Source organism: Zosterops lateralis (assembly GCF_965231275.1).
Source record: "Zosterops lateralis genome assembly, chromosome: 26".
Lineage (NCBI taxonomy): Eukaryota > Metazoa > Chordata > Aves > Passeriformes > Zosteropidae > Zosterops > Zosterops lateralis.
Genome location: NC_139786.1, coordinates 5,547,611 through 5,563,419, shown reverse-complemented (window position 1 = coordinate 5,563,419; position 15,809 = coordinate 5,547,611). Strand labels below are relative to the sequence as shown.

The 15,809-nt window shown below is 53.0% G+C and overlaps 1 protein-coding gene across 1 annotated transcript in view; it reads right to left on the bottom strand.

The window, feature by feature from the left end:
- PLXNA2 (plexin A2) overlaps positions 1-15,809 on the bottom strand; it is a 156,489-nt gene that overhangs the window by 40,897 nt on the left and 99,783 nt on the right. Inside the window, exons 10-13 of the mRNA XM_083878417.1 lie at positions 11,603-11,803; positions 9,640-9,736; positions 8,742-8,938; positions 1,921-2,072 (exon numbers count right to left, since the gene is read on the bottom strand). Coding sequence (XP_083734543.1) covers positions 1,921-2,072; positions 8,742-8,938; positions 9,640-9,736; positions 11,603-11,803 — 647 coding nt within the window. The remainder of the gene's footprint in view (positions 1-1,920; positions 2,073-8,741; positions 8,939-9,639; positions 9,737-11,602; positions 11,804-15,809) is intronic.

Here is a 15,809-nt window from a genome sequence, read left to right as displayed (position 1 = left end):
CCGGGTGTACACCTGGGGGACAGGGCACAGGTGACCGGATATACACCTGGGGGACAGGGCACAGGTGACTGGATATACACCTGGTGCTGGGTGTGGGACAGGGCACAAGTGACCGGGTCCACACCTGGTGCGAGCCCTGCTCGGAGCCAAAGCCCAGCGGGTACCTTGTTACAAAGCGATGCATCCGGCAGAGCCGTGGGGTGCTGATTGCTGGGCTAAGTGGCCCTTTCACCAACATTAACCTAATTGCTGGCTGATAGATTGCGGGGCTGGAGCATATGGCAGAGTCATTACAGCCTTGGAATTCAGTCTGCCCACAGAACCCTTAAGAGGGTCCTTTTATCTGTATTCATCTTTAAAAGGCAGCTCTCATGCTAACGCTCACTGTTATCTGCCCAGGGTAAATGTTTTAATGATGTTAACAAACTTTGAAAGCTCAAGAGCCGTAATTAGAGTCATGATTATAAAATCAGGGTTTCATACCATCAAAGGGGGATAATTTCATAATCTCCCATCCTTTATTTGAAAAATAAAATATAACAAAGTGCTGCTCAGCAGAACAGCCCCAACGGCTCGCAGGGACGGGGTATTGGTGCCATCCCTGCAGCAGCCCCAGGCACCCTTCATCCCACATCCCAGATTCCCTGGCCCTCTGCACTGCTCCAGAGGGGTCAGCAATGCCCCTTCTGCCTTGGGGATGGGGAAACCAACACAAGGAATGGACAAAACTCAAGTGACGCCACCACGGGCTGTTGGTGGCAGGTCCTTGCACTGCTGGGTCTGAGTGGGAGCCACCAAAGGCATTTCCCAGCAGAGGAAAACTCCTTTCAGCTGCTCCCCGAGCTGGGGCAGGTCTGTGCTGCCAGGACCACCCATGGGATCGTGGCCATCTCCACACCCACAGGACACAGGACACCAGCCTGGCCCCCAGCGGGAGATGACACAACCCAAGGGAGGACATCACCCATTTCTCCTGTTCCACCCAGCACAAATGTCCCCAGACACCCTCTCAGCACCTCAAACACCTCAAACATCCTCTCAGCACCCCAAACACCTTCTCATCACCCCAAATACCCTCCCAGCACCCCAATCACCTTCTCATCACCCCAAATACCCTCCCAGCACCCCAATCACCTTCTCATCACCCCAAATACCCTCTCAGCACCCCAAACACCTTCTCATCACCCCAAATACCCTCCCAGCACCCCAAACACCTTCTCATCACCCCAAATACCCTCTCAGCACCCCAAACACCCCCTCATCACCCCAAACACCTTCTCATCACCCCACACACTCTCTCACCATCCCAAACACCCTCTCATCACCTGGGCTCCTCCAGCACAGCCCGGTGGGGCAGGGGAGCAGCGGGTGTCACACCCTGTGGGGTTCATTCGCCCGTCCTCTGTTACAACGCCTCATTTTCTAATTTTGGGGCTGACATTTTTCTTAGTGAAACAAATGAATTGACTCCAGTGGAGGCCCCACTCGGATTACGGGGCTGTCAGCGCCTCGCCCGCCTAACAAATGGCTGCGTGCAGCCGGCGGCGCCGGCGGAATTCCAAATGGGATGGGGAGCGCCGGGAGCTCGGCTGCAGCAGCAGCAGCAGCAGCAAGGTGCTGCTCATCAGCAAAGGTGCTTAGCCAAGCAGGAACCCGCGGCGTGGAGGGAAACAGAACATTTAATGAAAGCTTAAAGGGCTGGTTTAACCCCTGCAGAGAGAGTCCAGCGTGTGGGAATGTGCAGGAATGTGCAGGAATGTGCAGGAATCTCACCCCATGCCCACCTCCAGCCTTTCCTGCAGGTGCCCGAGCTCTGGGGGAGTTTTTGGCCTCCTGAGCGTGTGCTGGAGGTCAGGGAGGAGCTCAGTGGGGTGCCCAGCCCCAGGGAGGTGTGGTGGGGACGGGTGAGGGGACACTCACTGCTCGGCCACGACGTAGTGCTCGGGCAGGGGCGTGCACTGCACCCCGGCCACCTGCACGCCCTGCGCGATCTCCGAGAAGTCCAGGCCCAAGTTCACACCACGGATGGTCACCCTGGTCCCTCCTTCCGGGGGCCCCGACACCGTCAGGATCTGCAGGGAGACAGAGCACAGGGAAGGTGAGCTGACAGCCCCACCACGCCCGTTCTCCAGCCCCACACCTGCTCTGGAAACATTTCTGCTGGGAGTGTGTCACTCTGGTTAGGAATGGTGGTAAAAACAACACCCAGGCTCTCAGGGTAATTAGCAAGTAAGAGCGATCTTTACTCTTTGAAATCTTCTTTTGTAGATAGTTCTGATGGAATAAAACTTCATTGGACAGCAAACCAGTACACTACCATCATTGGACAGTCAGGAACAGCACTCCTCAATCATTTCTTGCAAGTAAACAACAGGGAGACAAACAGCACCTGCAAAGATTGCTTCACTTTCTCCAAGGACTGTTCAAATTCCTCCTTCCAATTTCTCAGGGCACAATATCTCAGGCCAGAATGAAAAATCTGTGACTTAGTTTCCCCACAGACACTGTGCTGCTGCCTGATTTCTCACATTCAGCATCCACGGGAGTGCTGCAGCCTCCTCCTGCTCCTGCTGCCCAACCAGCCAGGGCCATCCCCCCATGGCTCTTCTGGACGTCCTGGAGGACCCAAGGATGCTGAAATCCATCTGTGCCGTGCTCCAAGAGAGGACTCCAAGGTCCCTGAGCTGGCCAAGAAGAGTGGGCAGAGCCATTCCCCAGAAATCCTTGCAGAAGGATAAACCTGGCTCCCATCTTCTCCACCCAGAACAGGGTAAGTCACCTTCCAGAAGCAGCCTGGTGCTTGGGAGAACTTTACCTTCTGCCTTGGCTGTTCTCTGAATATTAATGTCACATTTTATTAGTGACTTGGCACCTCAAATTACTTAAAAATGTTAAAGGGTGAGGTGTGTGCTTTCAAGCTGCCTGTTTATAGCCTGCCTCAGCCATAATCATCCCTGCTTCCCCGGACTTGCATTAAGGACAATCTCCTCTTCAATTAGGAGTATAAATTTCAATAATGCATGGTCACAAAATTTGGACCCAGGACGCTCAGACACTCATCCTGAATCTGCCACCACTCTGTTGTTGCTCTTGGGTGAGTTTCTAATCTTTCCCGTGCTGTAGCTGTTATTAATAAATAAACACAATCCATAATAATGCAATTTAATTAATTTAATGGATAAATCTTGTTTACGCTTCTTTGTTCCACCCTTGTCTTTGGCAAAAAAACCAAACTTGAGCTCTTCAGAACATTTTCCTGGCTGTTCCCAGATGGATGGTTGGCTTTTTCCACCTTCTCAGGAGTGAGGAAGGAGGCTGAACACCAGGACACCACATCCCAGTGACCTGTCCCACAGCAGCCCTCGTGGGACACCCCTGTCCCCACCACTTCTGTGGCTCCCAGTTCCCCAAAGCATCTCCAAAAAGATCTTCAAGATGGAATCCCACCATCCCCACTAAACCCATGGCCACATCCTCTTGGTTTTTGAGCACTGCCAGGGTGACTCCAGCACTTCCCTGGGCTGTCTGCTCCATCTCCATCCTTTCCTGGCCTGCCTGTTCCATCTCCATCCCTTCCCTGGGCTTCCTGTTCCATCTCCATCCCTTCCCTGGGCTTCCTGCTCCATCTCCATCCCTTCCTGGGCATTCTGTCCCGTTTTTGGCCACACATGCTGAGGTTACTCCAACTCCATGCACCCGCCAGAGCCACCAAGCCACCCCCTCCTTCCTCCACATCCCTTAATTCCCACCTCCCTCTCCCCTCCACCGCCTGATGGAGGTTTTTAATTTATTCACCACGCACTGCCTGTTGTGCTGCTGTTCCCTGTAACTCACACCACGGCCTGTCTTGTATCATTTAGCTCCGGGAAGCTCGACGTGCCCGTAAACCCACTACAGAACCAAGCTGGATTGTGTTACACCGAGTCCTGGAGGCCTGGTGGTGTTTACATCACTGCTTGGGAAATCACCTGAACTTGCCTGACAGTTACAACTGTCCTTTGCAGCTCTGGATGATGTTAAAATGCATTTACTGGAGCACTTACTCCACTCGTTGTCTCATCAGTGTTCAAAAAAAAATAAAGAAGTCACCACTTGCCATTTCCTGACCTGAGCAGAAGCAGCGGGGCCAGGCGGCCTCCCCGAACAAAGCTGAGCTGATGCTGTATTTTAAAAATGTCCTGACCTGGAAAATCCCCAATATGGAGCTCCACTCGACCTAGATTTTAGTGGCCACTAATTGAACAGTTTTGAAGTAACTGTGCCATAAAGCAGCCCCAGGGTTAGAACAGATGCATTCAATTAATTACAGCTGGAGAGATTCAGTCAAAATCGCAGAAAGAAGATAAGTCTTAAAGGTCCCCGTGCACCCAGAGCTGGGGACCCTCCGAGAGCATCCCTGGGCTCCTTGTTGGGTGAGGATGAGGCACCTCCAGCACAGCCAGCCCGTGGTCTGACTTAATCCCAGCTGGGCTGTGCTGAGAGCTGCCCAGGCTGCAGGGCTGCCAGTCCAGACTTCTGATCTGAGACAGACAGGATTAGCAAGAAATAGTCCCCAATTTCAAGAAAATCACTTCACTAGACTGGCTTTTCACTTAGAGCTCTGTGGAGGATGAAAAGGACCTGCAAAGGGCAGCTGAGAAAGAGCCAGGGCATTGCCAGGAATTGGACATTTGCTGTTTAGGAATCTGCACCTCTGCCGGAAGGTTTTTCAGGCTGTTTGCTAAACCAAAGCAGCTTGAAAGTCACTGAGATCTGAGTGGGGTGTGGGAGGCAGAATTATCCTGAGCAGGTCACCTCTCCCCACTGCAGGAGACAAATCCCAGCCCCTGTAATAATGCTGGAAAGGACTGATCAGGTCTGCAGGGCTGTGTTATTCCTAAAATGGGTTGGGTACAGGGATGAGGGGGGTTGGCAGGAGCTCAGTCACCCTCACACCCTGTCCTTCATCAGGGAAGGGTTGCAGATACCTCAGAGCAATTCTCTTATTGCTGCTTTTCACCTGAAACAAAGGTAGGGACTCCCAAGGCTGGAATCCAAGGGATCCCTGAGATTGGGATCCCCAAGGCTGGAGTCCAAGGTTGGATTCCAAGGGATTCCCAGCACTGGAATCCAAGGGTCCACAAGGCTGGAATTGAAGGAATCCCCAGGGCTGGAATCCAAGAAGTCCCCAAGGCTGGAATCTCCAAGGTTGGGACCCGAGGAGTCCCCAAAGGTTGGGATCCAAGGATCCCAGGGATCCAGGAGCCTCAGCCCAGTGCTAAAACTCTTCCCCCACCAAGCCTGCAGAAGACAGGGCTCCAACAATGAGGGATAAATGTTCTCACTGTCACGTCTTGCTGCTCGAATCTCTCAGCATTTCTGATGTGAAGCAACATTTTGCCTGCAGAAGAGTCAGCGAGGAGCCGGGGAGGGCTGGGGCCGGGGCTCTCCCTGCACAGCAACCCCCCGGCATCTGTTCGGGTGCCCCCAACCAACGGCACAGCCCCCTCCCCAAACCCCATCCACCTCCATCCTCTTTGTGCTTCTTTTCGCTGCTGCTCTAAGCCCTGGATCCCAGCTGATGAGCCCAGCGGGGAAGCGGCACATGAGCATTGTCATCCCGGCATGATCCCTCCTTGTCTCTGCCTCAGCTGATGGCACATTCAGAACCTAATTGTTATCTCAGCAGAGCAACTCCATTATTCAGGCTGACACTGCCCCCCCTTCAGCTGTTTGTTGCGCTGATGTTATATTAATGAGGCCTGCAAATAAATGAATAGGAGATCAGAGCGCCGCTTGTTCCCTGGAAAACTGATTTTTATTTATTTATTGCTAAGGCCACAGCCCGGGTGGAAGTTTTAAGCTGCTGAGGGGACATTACTGGGGAGGGCTGGGACTCTCACTCAGTGAGAGGACTGCAAATACCCCACTGCTCATTTACTTTTGGAACTATTAACAAACAATCCCTTCCTATTTATGCCTCCCCCGAATGCACCGGCGCCTGGCAGCCAGGCCCTTGACCTCAGGCTTGTCACAAAGAGTGAACCTGGCCAGATGAAGCAGGAGAAGTGGAAACCAGCCCATACTAAAGGCTCTTTTAGTCTGGGTAATCCAGGCTGCCATGTGAGCTCCAGCATGAGAGCAAACCCTGCTCCCCTGTCCTGTCACTGCTGGTGCTCAGGGGATGGGGGATGTGTCACCAGTGCCAGCTCTGGACCTGCCAGGGCCAGGTCAGTCCCAGCAGGGCAGGGTGTCCCCCAGCTGTTCAGCTCTGCAGCACTGGGCATTGCAGAATGGTACCCAAACCCCTGAGACAACTCAGACATTGGGAAAGGACCCAACAGCAGGGAAACTGGGAAGGTCTCACAGTCTCCTCCACAGTCTGAGACACAGACCTGGGGACGGAGTCAAGAAATCTGAAACAGCAGAGCTCTGCTCTTTTCTCCTTGGACGGAGCCCAAAAGTATTGCTTTCAAGTTGGACAGTGATAAAACACTTGGTGGCAGTGCCCTGCCTGCAGCCAGCTGCCAGAGCCAGCCTGGCACTGCTCACATGCAAGTCACTTGGTGGCTGGAGCACAGCATTTCTCCCCTTCTCTGCCCAGATCAACGAGGGGCAGAGAAATAATTCCAAGATTTCTTGGACTTGACAACTTTTCTGCATGGTTTATGGGGAAGGAAATCTCAGTAGAGGCTGTTTTGCTTCTTGTAGCATAACCCTGTGCAGCAGAACAGAACTGGGGCAGGAAAAGTTTGGGTTCTGCCCAGTGGCAGGGCAAGGGGAATGTCCAGGGAAGCCTTTAAGGATCATTTTATCTCTTGTAGGAAAACTGGGACTTGGAAAACAAAGAGAGCAGGGAAAGGACAGGCTTCCAACCCCTTTTAATGCCTTCCCAGCCCTGGACAACCATCTCTCAGCAGCTCCACTCTGCCCTGTACAAAACACTGCACAGGAGAAACACCTGCATCACAGAAACACCTGAACAAGAGAAACATCTGCACAAGAGAAGAACCTGCATCAGAGAAGAACCTGCATAAGATAAACACCTGCACAAGATAAACACTGCACAAGATAAACACCTGCACAAGATAAACACCTGCACAAGATAAACACCTGCACAAGATAAACACCTGCACAGCAAAGGTGTAACACTGCTGGGCAGAAGGCCTGAGGCAGAAATACCAAAACGTCCCTGAGGATGGATGGACCCTCCTCAGCAACACCATTCTCCTGTCAGCCCCACCCAGCCCCAGTCCAGCTTCCTCCTGTGCTGTGCTTCCTCCTCTCCCCCCCAAAAAAGGAGGTTGATGCCTCCTTCCCACGGGATCTGAGCCAGTTTAGTTAAACCAGTGTAGAACTAATTTAATTTAATTTGAGACTTCCACACTCACTTGGGTTCTGATTCAGCTGGCAGATTTTGGGTGCTGAGCAGCCCTGCCGCCAGCACTGGTGTAACAGAGAACTCTGATCCTACTGTGTTACATGTTCTGCAGTGTGGATACACACCCAGGGCAAGGGAGAGGGTTTTTTGGGGGATTTAATTAACTGAAAACCCAAACCTTCCTTCATTCCCACCTGATAGGAGTGTCACTCCTCATAGCAGCGTTAACAGAGCAAGTGCAGCTTCACCAGTGAAAACCCTCCTGGGACACATTTTACATCCCTCAGTGGGCTGAACAGAAATACCAGCAGCGCCAACCCCAGACTAATTATCTCCCTGGTTTAATTAGCATTCCCACAGCAGTCTGTGGCGGTCACCTCGGCGTGGGTGGATGGCTGGCGAGTGCCAGCTGCCCCTGGGGCAGTGCCTGCACACCTGCCCAGGTGCCAGTGGTGTCCCAGGAAAGGGCTGTGTTGGAATTTTGGAGGCTGATCAGTTCAGCCTTTCTGTGCTAAAGGGCATTGACCCTCAAGCAAACACCACATTTGACCTGAGGCCGTGGAACAGGCTTCTGAAATTGAGTGATGGCACTGGGGTTGTGGGTTTATTTTGGATAGCATTGGGTGATCTCACAGGGTGAAAAATTTAGCCTTAAGGTTTTAGTATATAGTAATATATATGGGCAATATGGAGGATTTAGGGCGTTGTCCAGAGTTTACCCTGTTTGACAAGGAGCTCTCATCCCTGGCTACTCCTTTGCAGGGTGCTGGACAATAAAGGCTACCCTGTGGAACTGCCACATGGCACTCCTGTCTCTCTGTCCCTGAGCTGGCCTGGGAGAACCTCGCAAGGCAGAGCTGAAATCACTGCTGGGAGCTGAAATCACTGCTGAGAGCAGAAATCACTGCTGAGAACAGAAATCACTGCTGAGAACAGAAATCACTGCTAAAAGCAGAAATCACTGCTGAGACCAGAAATCACTGCTGAGAGGAGAAATCACTCCTGAGAGCTGAAATCACTGCTGAGAACAGAAATCACTGTTAAGAACCGAATCAGTGCTGAGAGCAGAAATCACTGCTCAGAGCTGAAATCACTGCTGAGAACAGAAATCACTGCTGAGAACAGAAACCACTGCTGAGAGCTGGATCACTACTAAAAGCAGAAATCACTGCTAAGAGCTGGATCACTGCTAAGAGCTGGATCACTGCTGAGAGCTGAAATCACTGCTAAGAGATCATTTGCAGCCCCTGGTTGTGCCTTGCTGAGGCTGCCCCAAGGCTAACAGAGCACCCAGACCCCTGCAAGGCTGTCTCTATCAAGACCCCTCTGGGAAGATTTCAGCATTCCAGGTCAGACACAGACTCAGGGGGCGCGGGCTCACCTCGGTGATGCGCGGGTTGGAGCACTTGACGTTGTGTCCGGCCCAGTGGAGCCAGGGCTGTGCGGGGCCCGGGGAGCCGCAGTGGGGCCGCAGGGAGCACCGGCCCTCGGCGCTGCACCAGCCGCACTCGAACTTGGGGTCGGCCTTGAGGCACAGCCCGCAGCTCTCCCGCTGCGCCGCACACTTGTACAGGTGAACTGCGGGGAGAGGAGAGAGATCAGGGAGATCAGGGAGAGATCAGGGGAGTTTGGGGTGCAGGTGGGAGTGGGGGATTCCCACAGGATACACCTGGGATTGGGGGATTCCCCTGGGGTACAGCTGGGACTGGGGGATTCTCTTGGGCTGCAGTTGGGTTTGAGGGATTCCCTCAGGATACAGCTGGGATTAGGGAGATAACCTTGGGGTACAGCTGGGATTGTGGTATTCCCTTGGTGCAAAGCTGGGATTGAGGGATTCCCTTGGGGTACAGATGGAATTGGGGAATTCCCTTAGGGTGCAGCTGGGATTGGGGAATTCCCTTGGGGTACAGTTGGGACTGGGGGATTCCCCTGGGGTACAGATGGGTTTGGGGGATTCTCTTGGGCTGTAGCTCATATTGAGAGATTCCCTTTGGGGTATGTCTGGGATTGGGGTATTCCCTCAGGACACAGCCGGGATTGAGAGGTTCTCCCAGGATACATCCACCCCTGGACTTGCCCACCACAGCACGAGCTCAGCTTTGTCTCCCCAAGCCGCAGGTGCCCCTGCACAGGTGGATTCCAAACCCAAGGCTGAGAGAGCAGCACCAACACTGCAGGGAGCTGCTCTCCTCCTCAGGGTGACCCTCAGGGGTGGCAGTGTCTCTGCCCCTCTCAGCCCCCACCACCCCTGACCTGAAGCCAGTTCAAACACATTTTACCTTTCAGATTCTCTGGGTTGTCAATGACGAAGTTCCCGTTCCAAACCACAGCAAAGTCCACGGCCAAGTTGCTGATGTCCATCCCATCATAGAGGTACTGCAGGGTAAGAGCCAGAGTGAAACCCTTGGGGAGACAACACTCACAGACAAAGAGGGTTTCTTGAGAAGAACCTTCTTTAGTCTCTGCTTAAAAACATCTGCTGGTGCCTGAGACGCCACATTTTTACACTTCATCTCCAGGGTTTGAGTCCCTTCTCCTCACCAGGAAGAGATAATTAAATCAGATCTAGTCCTTGTGAGAGGTAACAGATTAATTAATCCACTTGCAGTAGTTGGTCTTGTCACTCAGTCTCTGGTTTCCCAACACAGCCCCCGCAGTTAACCAGATGGGACTGCTGCCTTCAGGCTGCTGCTTGCCCACTTTGTGACTGGGAGCTCCAAAATCCCACTGCAGGTGGAACAGGAAACAGCTGAGCAAAGATAGATGGTGCAGAGCTCCAGCCACTGTCTCAGCCTGCTCTAGGACAGCACTGGCTTGAATTATTCCCCTTCCTATGGACATCCTGGGGGCTATGGCTGAGTGAGGCTGAATTCCCAGTGAAGGCTGAAATTCCCATTAGCACACCCAGCACTGCCCAGGCTTCACTCTTTAGGTCAACCAAGAGCTGCTAAAAAGGCTTTAAAAGGTGAGTGAGCCTCTCTGGGATGAGGGAATGGTGATTAAAGCAGGGCAGAGTGCTCTGCCTGTCCCTGGGCAGGAGCTGTGCAGTTTTAACTCACGTTTGACTGTACTGGTTCATTTTGCCCAGGTTTTACTGAGCTGGTGTGGAACAAGAAGCTGTGAGTCCAGAGTGCCCCTCACATCCTCCCCCTACCACTTCCTACCAGCCCAACAGCAATAAAAGTTGTTTTTTAATGCTTATAAATCACTCTGGATAGGAAAAGTACTATATACTATTAATACATTTATTATCCACCAAGCTGCAAGGCCCAAAGACGGCCGGTGATGTATAAATACCCAGCAAAACTTTTAAAAATTCAAAACTTCATTAACAATTTAAGACCATCTGCACTGAATATTCGAGTGGACCCTGTTTTGCTGCCCTAAAACAAACTGGCTGTGCCCTGTTTGCCCAGAGCCCTTTCCCAGTGGTGAGGAGAGGAGGGGACACAATTGTCCCTGGTCTCTGTGAAGGGACACAGGACGCCCAGATTTGGCCTGTGGGCTGGGGTGGGGGTGTTTGCATTTGCCATTGGTGTTTTGGTGCCCACCAGGGTGACTTTGGGGTGCCCTGGGGGCCGCAGTGAGGCTGAGCCCTGTCCTGGGGAGGGGATTATCCTGTCCTGCTCCTGGGGCAGCATCACCCGGGTGATTCTCCTGTCCCTAAGGTGATTCCCCTCTCCCTGTCCGTGAGTTTCCTTTTCCCACGGGTGATTCCCCTCTCCAGAACAGTGATTCCCTTCTCCACCGGTGATTCCCCTTTTTCCTGCCAGTGAGGCCCCTTTTCCTGGCGGTGATTCCCCTCTCCCTGTCCGTGATTCCCCCTCTCCTTGTCTGTAATTCCCCTCTCCCCACTGGTGATTCCCCTGTCCCTCACAGTGATTCCCCTCTCCTTGTCCGCGATTCCCCTTTTCCTGCCGGTGATTTCCCTCTCCCCTGGCACTTTCTCCCTCCCTGCTCTCCAGCGCTGCTCTGTTCATGCCGGCACCGTGACCTGGGATTTGACAGCTCCCCGATAAGGGCTCTGTGATTCTCCTTATCTCCCCGCGTGTGAATTAACCCGCCTTAACACCTCCTGAATTCCCTCCTCCTCCTCCTCTGACCCCCCACCGCAGCGCTCCAGAGGAGGCACCACCTCCCCAAACCCCTGTGGGGAATTCTCCCACCTGGGGCTGAGGATTGGGGATTTTCCACCCTCCCCGGGGCTGTTTGCACCCCCCAGCCCGTCCCCGCGGCTCTCACCGAGCTGTTCTGGCACTGCACGCTGGAGCTGTTGAAGCGCAGGGCGGGCACCCTGTGGATGATGCCCTGGATGCTCAGCACACACTCGTAGCCCCGCTGGCCCGACTGGGGCTGCGGCAGGTTCCGGGCCTTGAGCGTGATGGGCTTCACCTCTCCCACCGGGATCAGGATCTCCTCCGTGGGGAACAGCTGGGGACAGTCCTGGGAGGGGAGGAGAGAAGGTGGGAGGTTATGGGTGGGGTGTGGTGGCTTTTATCTTTTATATATTTATATTTTTATTATGGGGAGGATTTTATCTTTTATATTTTCCATCTATTCGTAATCCTGCAGTTCTTTCGTGTGTAACTCCAAACTCCACACACAGTGTGAGCTGCTGTTCTCTCATTTTGACACAACAATTCCTCTCCAGGCCTGGCAATCAAGGACACCTCACTGCCTCAGGCCCTGAGAAATTTAAACAAAAGTGAGTTGGGGGAGAGCAAACTTGGGGTAAATGACTTCATTACCTGAAGCCGTAATTGAAAAATTAACCCCCAATATGCAAATGGATCAAACTTATAAAAGTGTGAAAACCTGCGACCCATCATCCATTTTTGGGTGCAGCCCCTGGGGGGCTTTGTCTGCCCAAAATGTACCTGAAGACCCTTCAATAAACATAAATAAACTGATTTTTATTCTCTTAACTTGATCTGGCCTCTGTTTCTAGGTAAGGCCAAAAAGGGCTCAGAGGAGCTGCAGGTGTGGCCAGGTCTGGGCTGATGTCCCAGCCCGTCCCCAGTGCCCAGGACCTGCCACTGCCCAGTGCAGGGACACAGAGCCCCCTGTGCCCCAGGGCTGGCTCTGCTCTCCTCCCTGCAGCTGCTCAAGGAGGACACCACACCCTCTTTGGGGATCAATCCAAGGTGTCCTCCCTGCTCTGAGCTTCCCACGGGTTTTATCTGGGAGCCAGCAGCTCCTGCTGTACCCTCTGAGGAGCTGAGCCCCTTATCAGCTGCTCCAGCCCCTGCCCTGGGAGGGGACGGGCTGCTCCCAGCCACAGGGGCTTCTCCTAATCCCATTTCACCCCTCAGACCCCTGTGCTGGGGAGGGAGATGGATCAGCTCAGGATGTGCTTCCCTCTCAGCACCAGGCACTGTTCTGCTCTGCTTTATCTCAGTAAAATTAGGCCGAGGTGCCATTAATTTCTGAGGTGACATTAAGTTCTGCTCTGTCTGCTCTCCCTCCTCTCCAGCTCCACCAGCTCTGCCTTCCTGAATCACTCACCAGCTCCTGTGCTGGGGCTGGCAGTGTTTTCCTGGGCTGGGGAGTTGCCTGGGTGGGCAAAGCAGCCAACCTGAACTGCCCCTTCTATCTCCAAACCCCAGAATGGTTTGGGTGGGAAGGGACCTTAAAATTCATCCCTGGAAGTGTCCAAGGCCAGCTTGGAGCAATCTGGGGTAGTGGAAGGTGTCCCTTGCCTGCAGCAGGAGGAGGAATGAGGTGATTTTTAAGATCTTTTCCAACCCAAACCATCTGTGACTCTGTGAAACACCACTGCACAGCAGGACAGATCTCCAGTTCACCCGAGCACAAACTAAATGTCTGAATGAAACCCTGAGACAGACCACAAAAAAATGACTTATCAGCTCCTGGTAACTGTGTGACATCCCTCCCGTGAGAGCTCAACATCCCAAACATTATCTCTGCACAGCACACTGGGAAATACAATTTTTCTTCCATTTCTACACCAGGAACTGCACCATGCTGAGACAAAGGCTCTGACCATCAGCTGTATTTACATTCTGCTCAGCTCTAATTTGCTTTGATCTAATGGAACAAGGTACCTAAGTACCTGTAAGCACCTGACACTGAGTGATTAATCCCTGACTAAAGCAGGAATTTAGAACAAACACGTCTCCCTTCCCTCTGCCAAGTCCCAGACTGGCATCCCGAGCCCTTTGGCCCAGCCTGGGGATGAAAGGAAACGATGCTGATGGTGATGCCAGGACTGCCGGCCTGCCCAGGATCCCACTAGGACAGCGTGGCCAGGGGGAAAATCCCCCTCCCCAAGGCAGCCTCCCCCTCCAGCTCCCAGCCAGGCCCATGGGAAGTTGTTTCACCACTGGCTCAAGCCAGCTGTAAATGAGAAACAGATGCTCTCCCGGTCTGGAGGAGCCACTAACTTAAACTGCAGCCTCATAAACCTTTTTAGTGGCACTTTTCCGTATATATATTTTATTTTATTTCTAACAGGGACTTTCACGGATTAACAGCCAGGAGTGATTTCAGACTCCACCAGCTGCAGTGCAGTGGGTTCACAGGCTGGAGGGGAATGGCATTCCCTGCTTCCCACTGACCCTGGGGCTGTGGATCCACCCCCAGCTCACCCCCAGCAAACTCCCTGGATCCACAGCATTTCCCATGCAGCTCTTCCAAGCTGACTCTGCACATTTCTCTCCTGTGCCACCTTCCACTCAACACCTGCCTGCAGTTAAGGTTTTGCATTTCATCTCCAAGTCCCACTGAACACCAGGAGCAGGGAAGTGGCTCCGCTCCTGAGAGGTGCCCAGCCCTGTGGAGCACCCATGGATTGGGGGGAAAAGCAACCTGGAGTCGCAGAGTCCTTTACCCCATTAGGACTGAAAAGAAACAAACAAAAAATCTCCACCTGCATCACCAGTGGGAGAACTTCAGTGCACGGTGCTGAAAATAATGAATATGTTATGGACCATTATCCTTCCTGGCCAGCTCCATCCGTGAGGCGACTGCTAAGGAAAGGCAGGGAGAGCACTCCCAGCCCCAGATCTGCTCTCTGGTGCTGAAAATGCTGGCAGCAAAATTTGTTCTGCCATCATTAGAGACGAATGGGACAAAATAGATTTTTTTTTTTTTCCTTTGGTTGCAGTGGAAGGAAAATGTCACATTGGGATTGTGGGGAAGGAAAGGCAGGCGCAGCCCGAGCAGAGGCTCAGTGCTGGCTGACAGCTGCAGTGATCACACTAATAAGGGATCCACGTTTTGGGATGGAGACATCCCCAGGAAGATGCCAGGCTCAGGAAAACCCAGGATGCTCGTGGGGAGCCACACTGCTGCGGGCAGTCACTGCTGAATGTCTCAGCTGAGCGAGTGGAGCTGCCGGGGCTGGGGAGGGTTTGGGTCACAGCTCAGACCCTGCACGTCCTGTGGAGCCCCTGGGAGCCATTTCCAGCCTCAGTGCTCAGCTTTCAGGGCTTCTCTCTATCCAATTTGTTTTTTTTTAAATTGCTGCTGCAATGATGTGCACCCACAGCCCTGCACAGCCACATCCCTGCACCCCAAATCCCTGAAACCCCTTGTCCCTGCACCCCAAATCCCTGCAAATGCACGTCCTTGCACCCTAAATCCCTGAAACCCCTTGTCCCTGCACCCCAAATCCCTGCAAATGCATGTCCTTGCACCCTAAATCCCTGAAACCCCTTGTCCCTTCACCCCAAATCCCTGCACAGCCACATGCCTGCGTCCCAAATCCTTGCAAACCCATGTCCCTGCACCCCAAATCCTTGAAGACCCAGGCCCCTGCACCCCAAATCCCTGAAAACCTATATCCCTGCACCCCAAATCCCTGCACAGCCACATCCCTTCACTCCAAATCCCTGAAAACCCACGTCCCTGCACCTCAAATCCTGGAATACCCACATCCCTGCACCCCTAAATCCTTGCAAACTCATGTTCCTTCACCACCAAATGTCTGCACACTCAAATCCCTGCACTCCCACATCCCTTCATCCCAAATCCCTGCACTCACAGACCCTGTGTGGGGGTTTTGGCTCTCCTGGGGGTGCTGCTGCAGGAGGAACACCCTGCCAGGGCCGTTTGTCCCTCCGCCACCTCTCCCTGGTGGAAAAGCCAGAGTTCAGATAATTATTTTGTTAGGAGTTTATCTTTAGCTGGAGCAGCACCTCTGTGGATGCTGATCCCCTTTACAGGAATTTCCCAGAGCACTGGGAAGGGGTTGGCAGCTCCAGCCCTGCTGCTGTAGCCAAAGTCCCCTCCTGTGCTCAGCCTGGGTACCCCATCCTGCCTTTCCTCCCCAAGAATAGCGGAGAAACCCCCAGAAAAAAAAAAAAAAAAAAAAGCGCCCAAATAAAGGCGGTGGAACACACAACTTGCTCCATAATCAGTTTACTTTGTTTTTTAATTCATGAGAGGTAAATCCTGCAGCGAGTTAGAAAGGCCATTATTGCCTCCT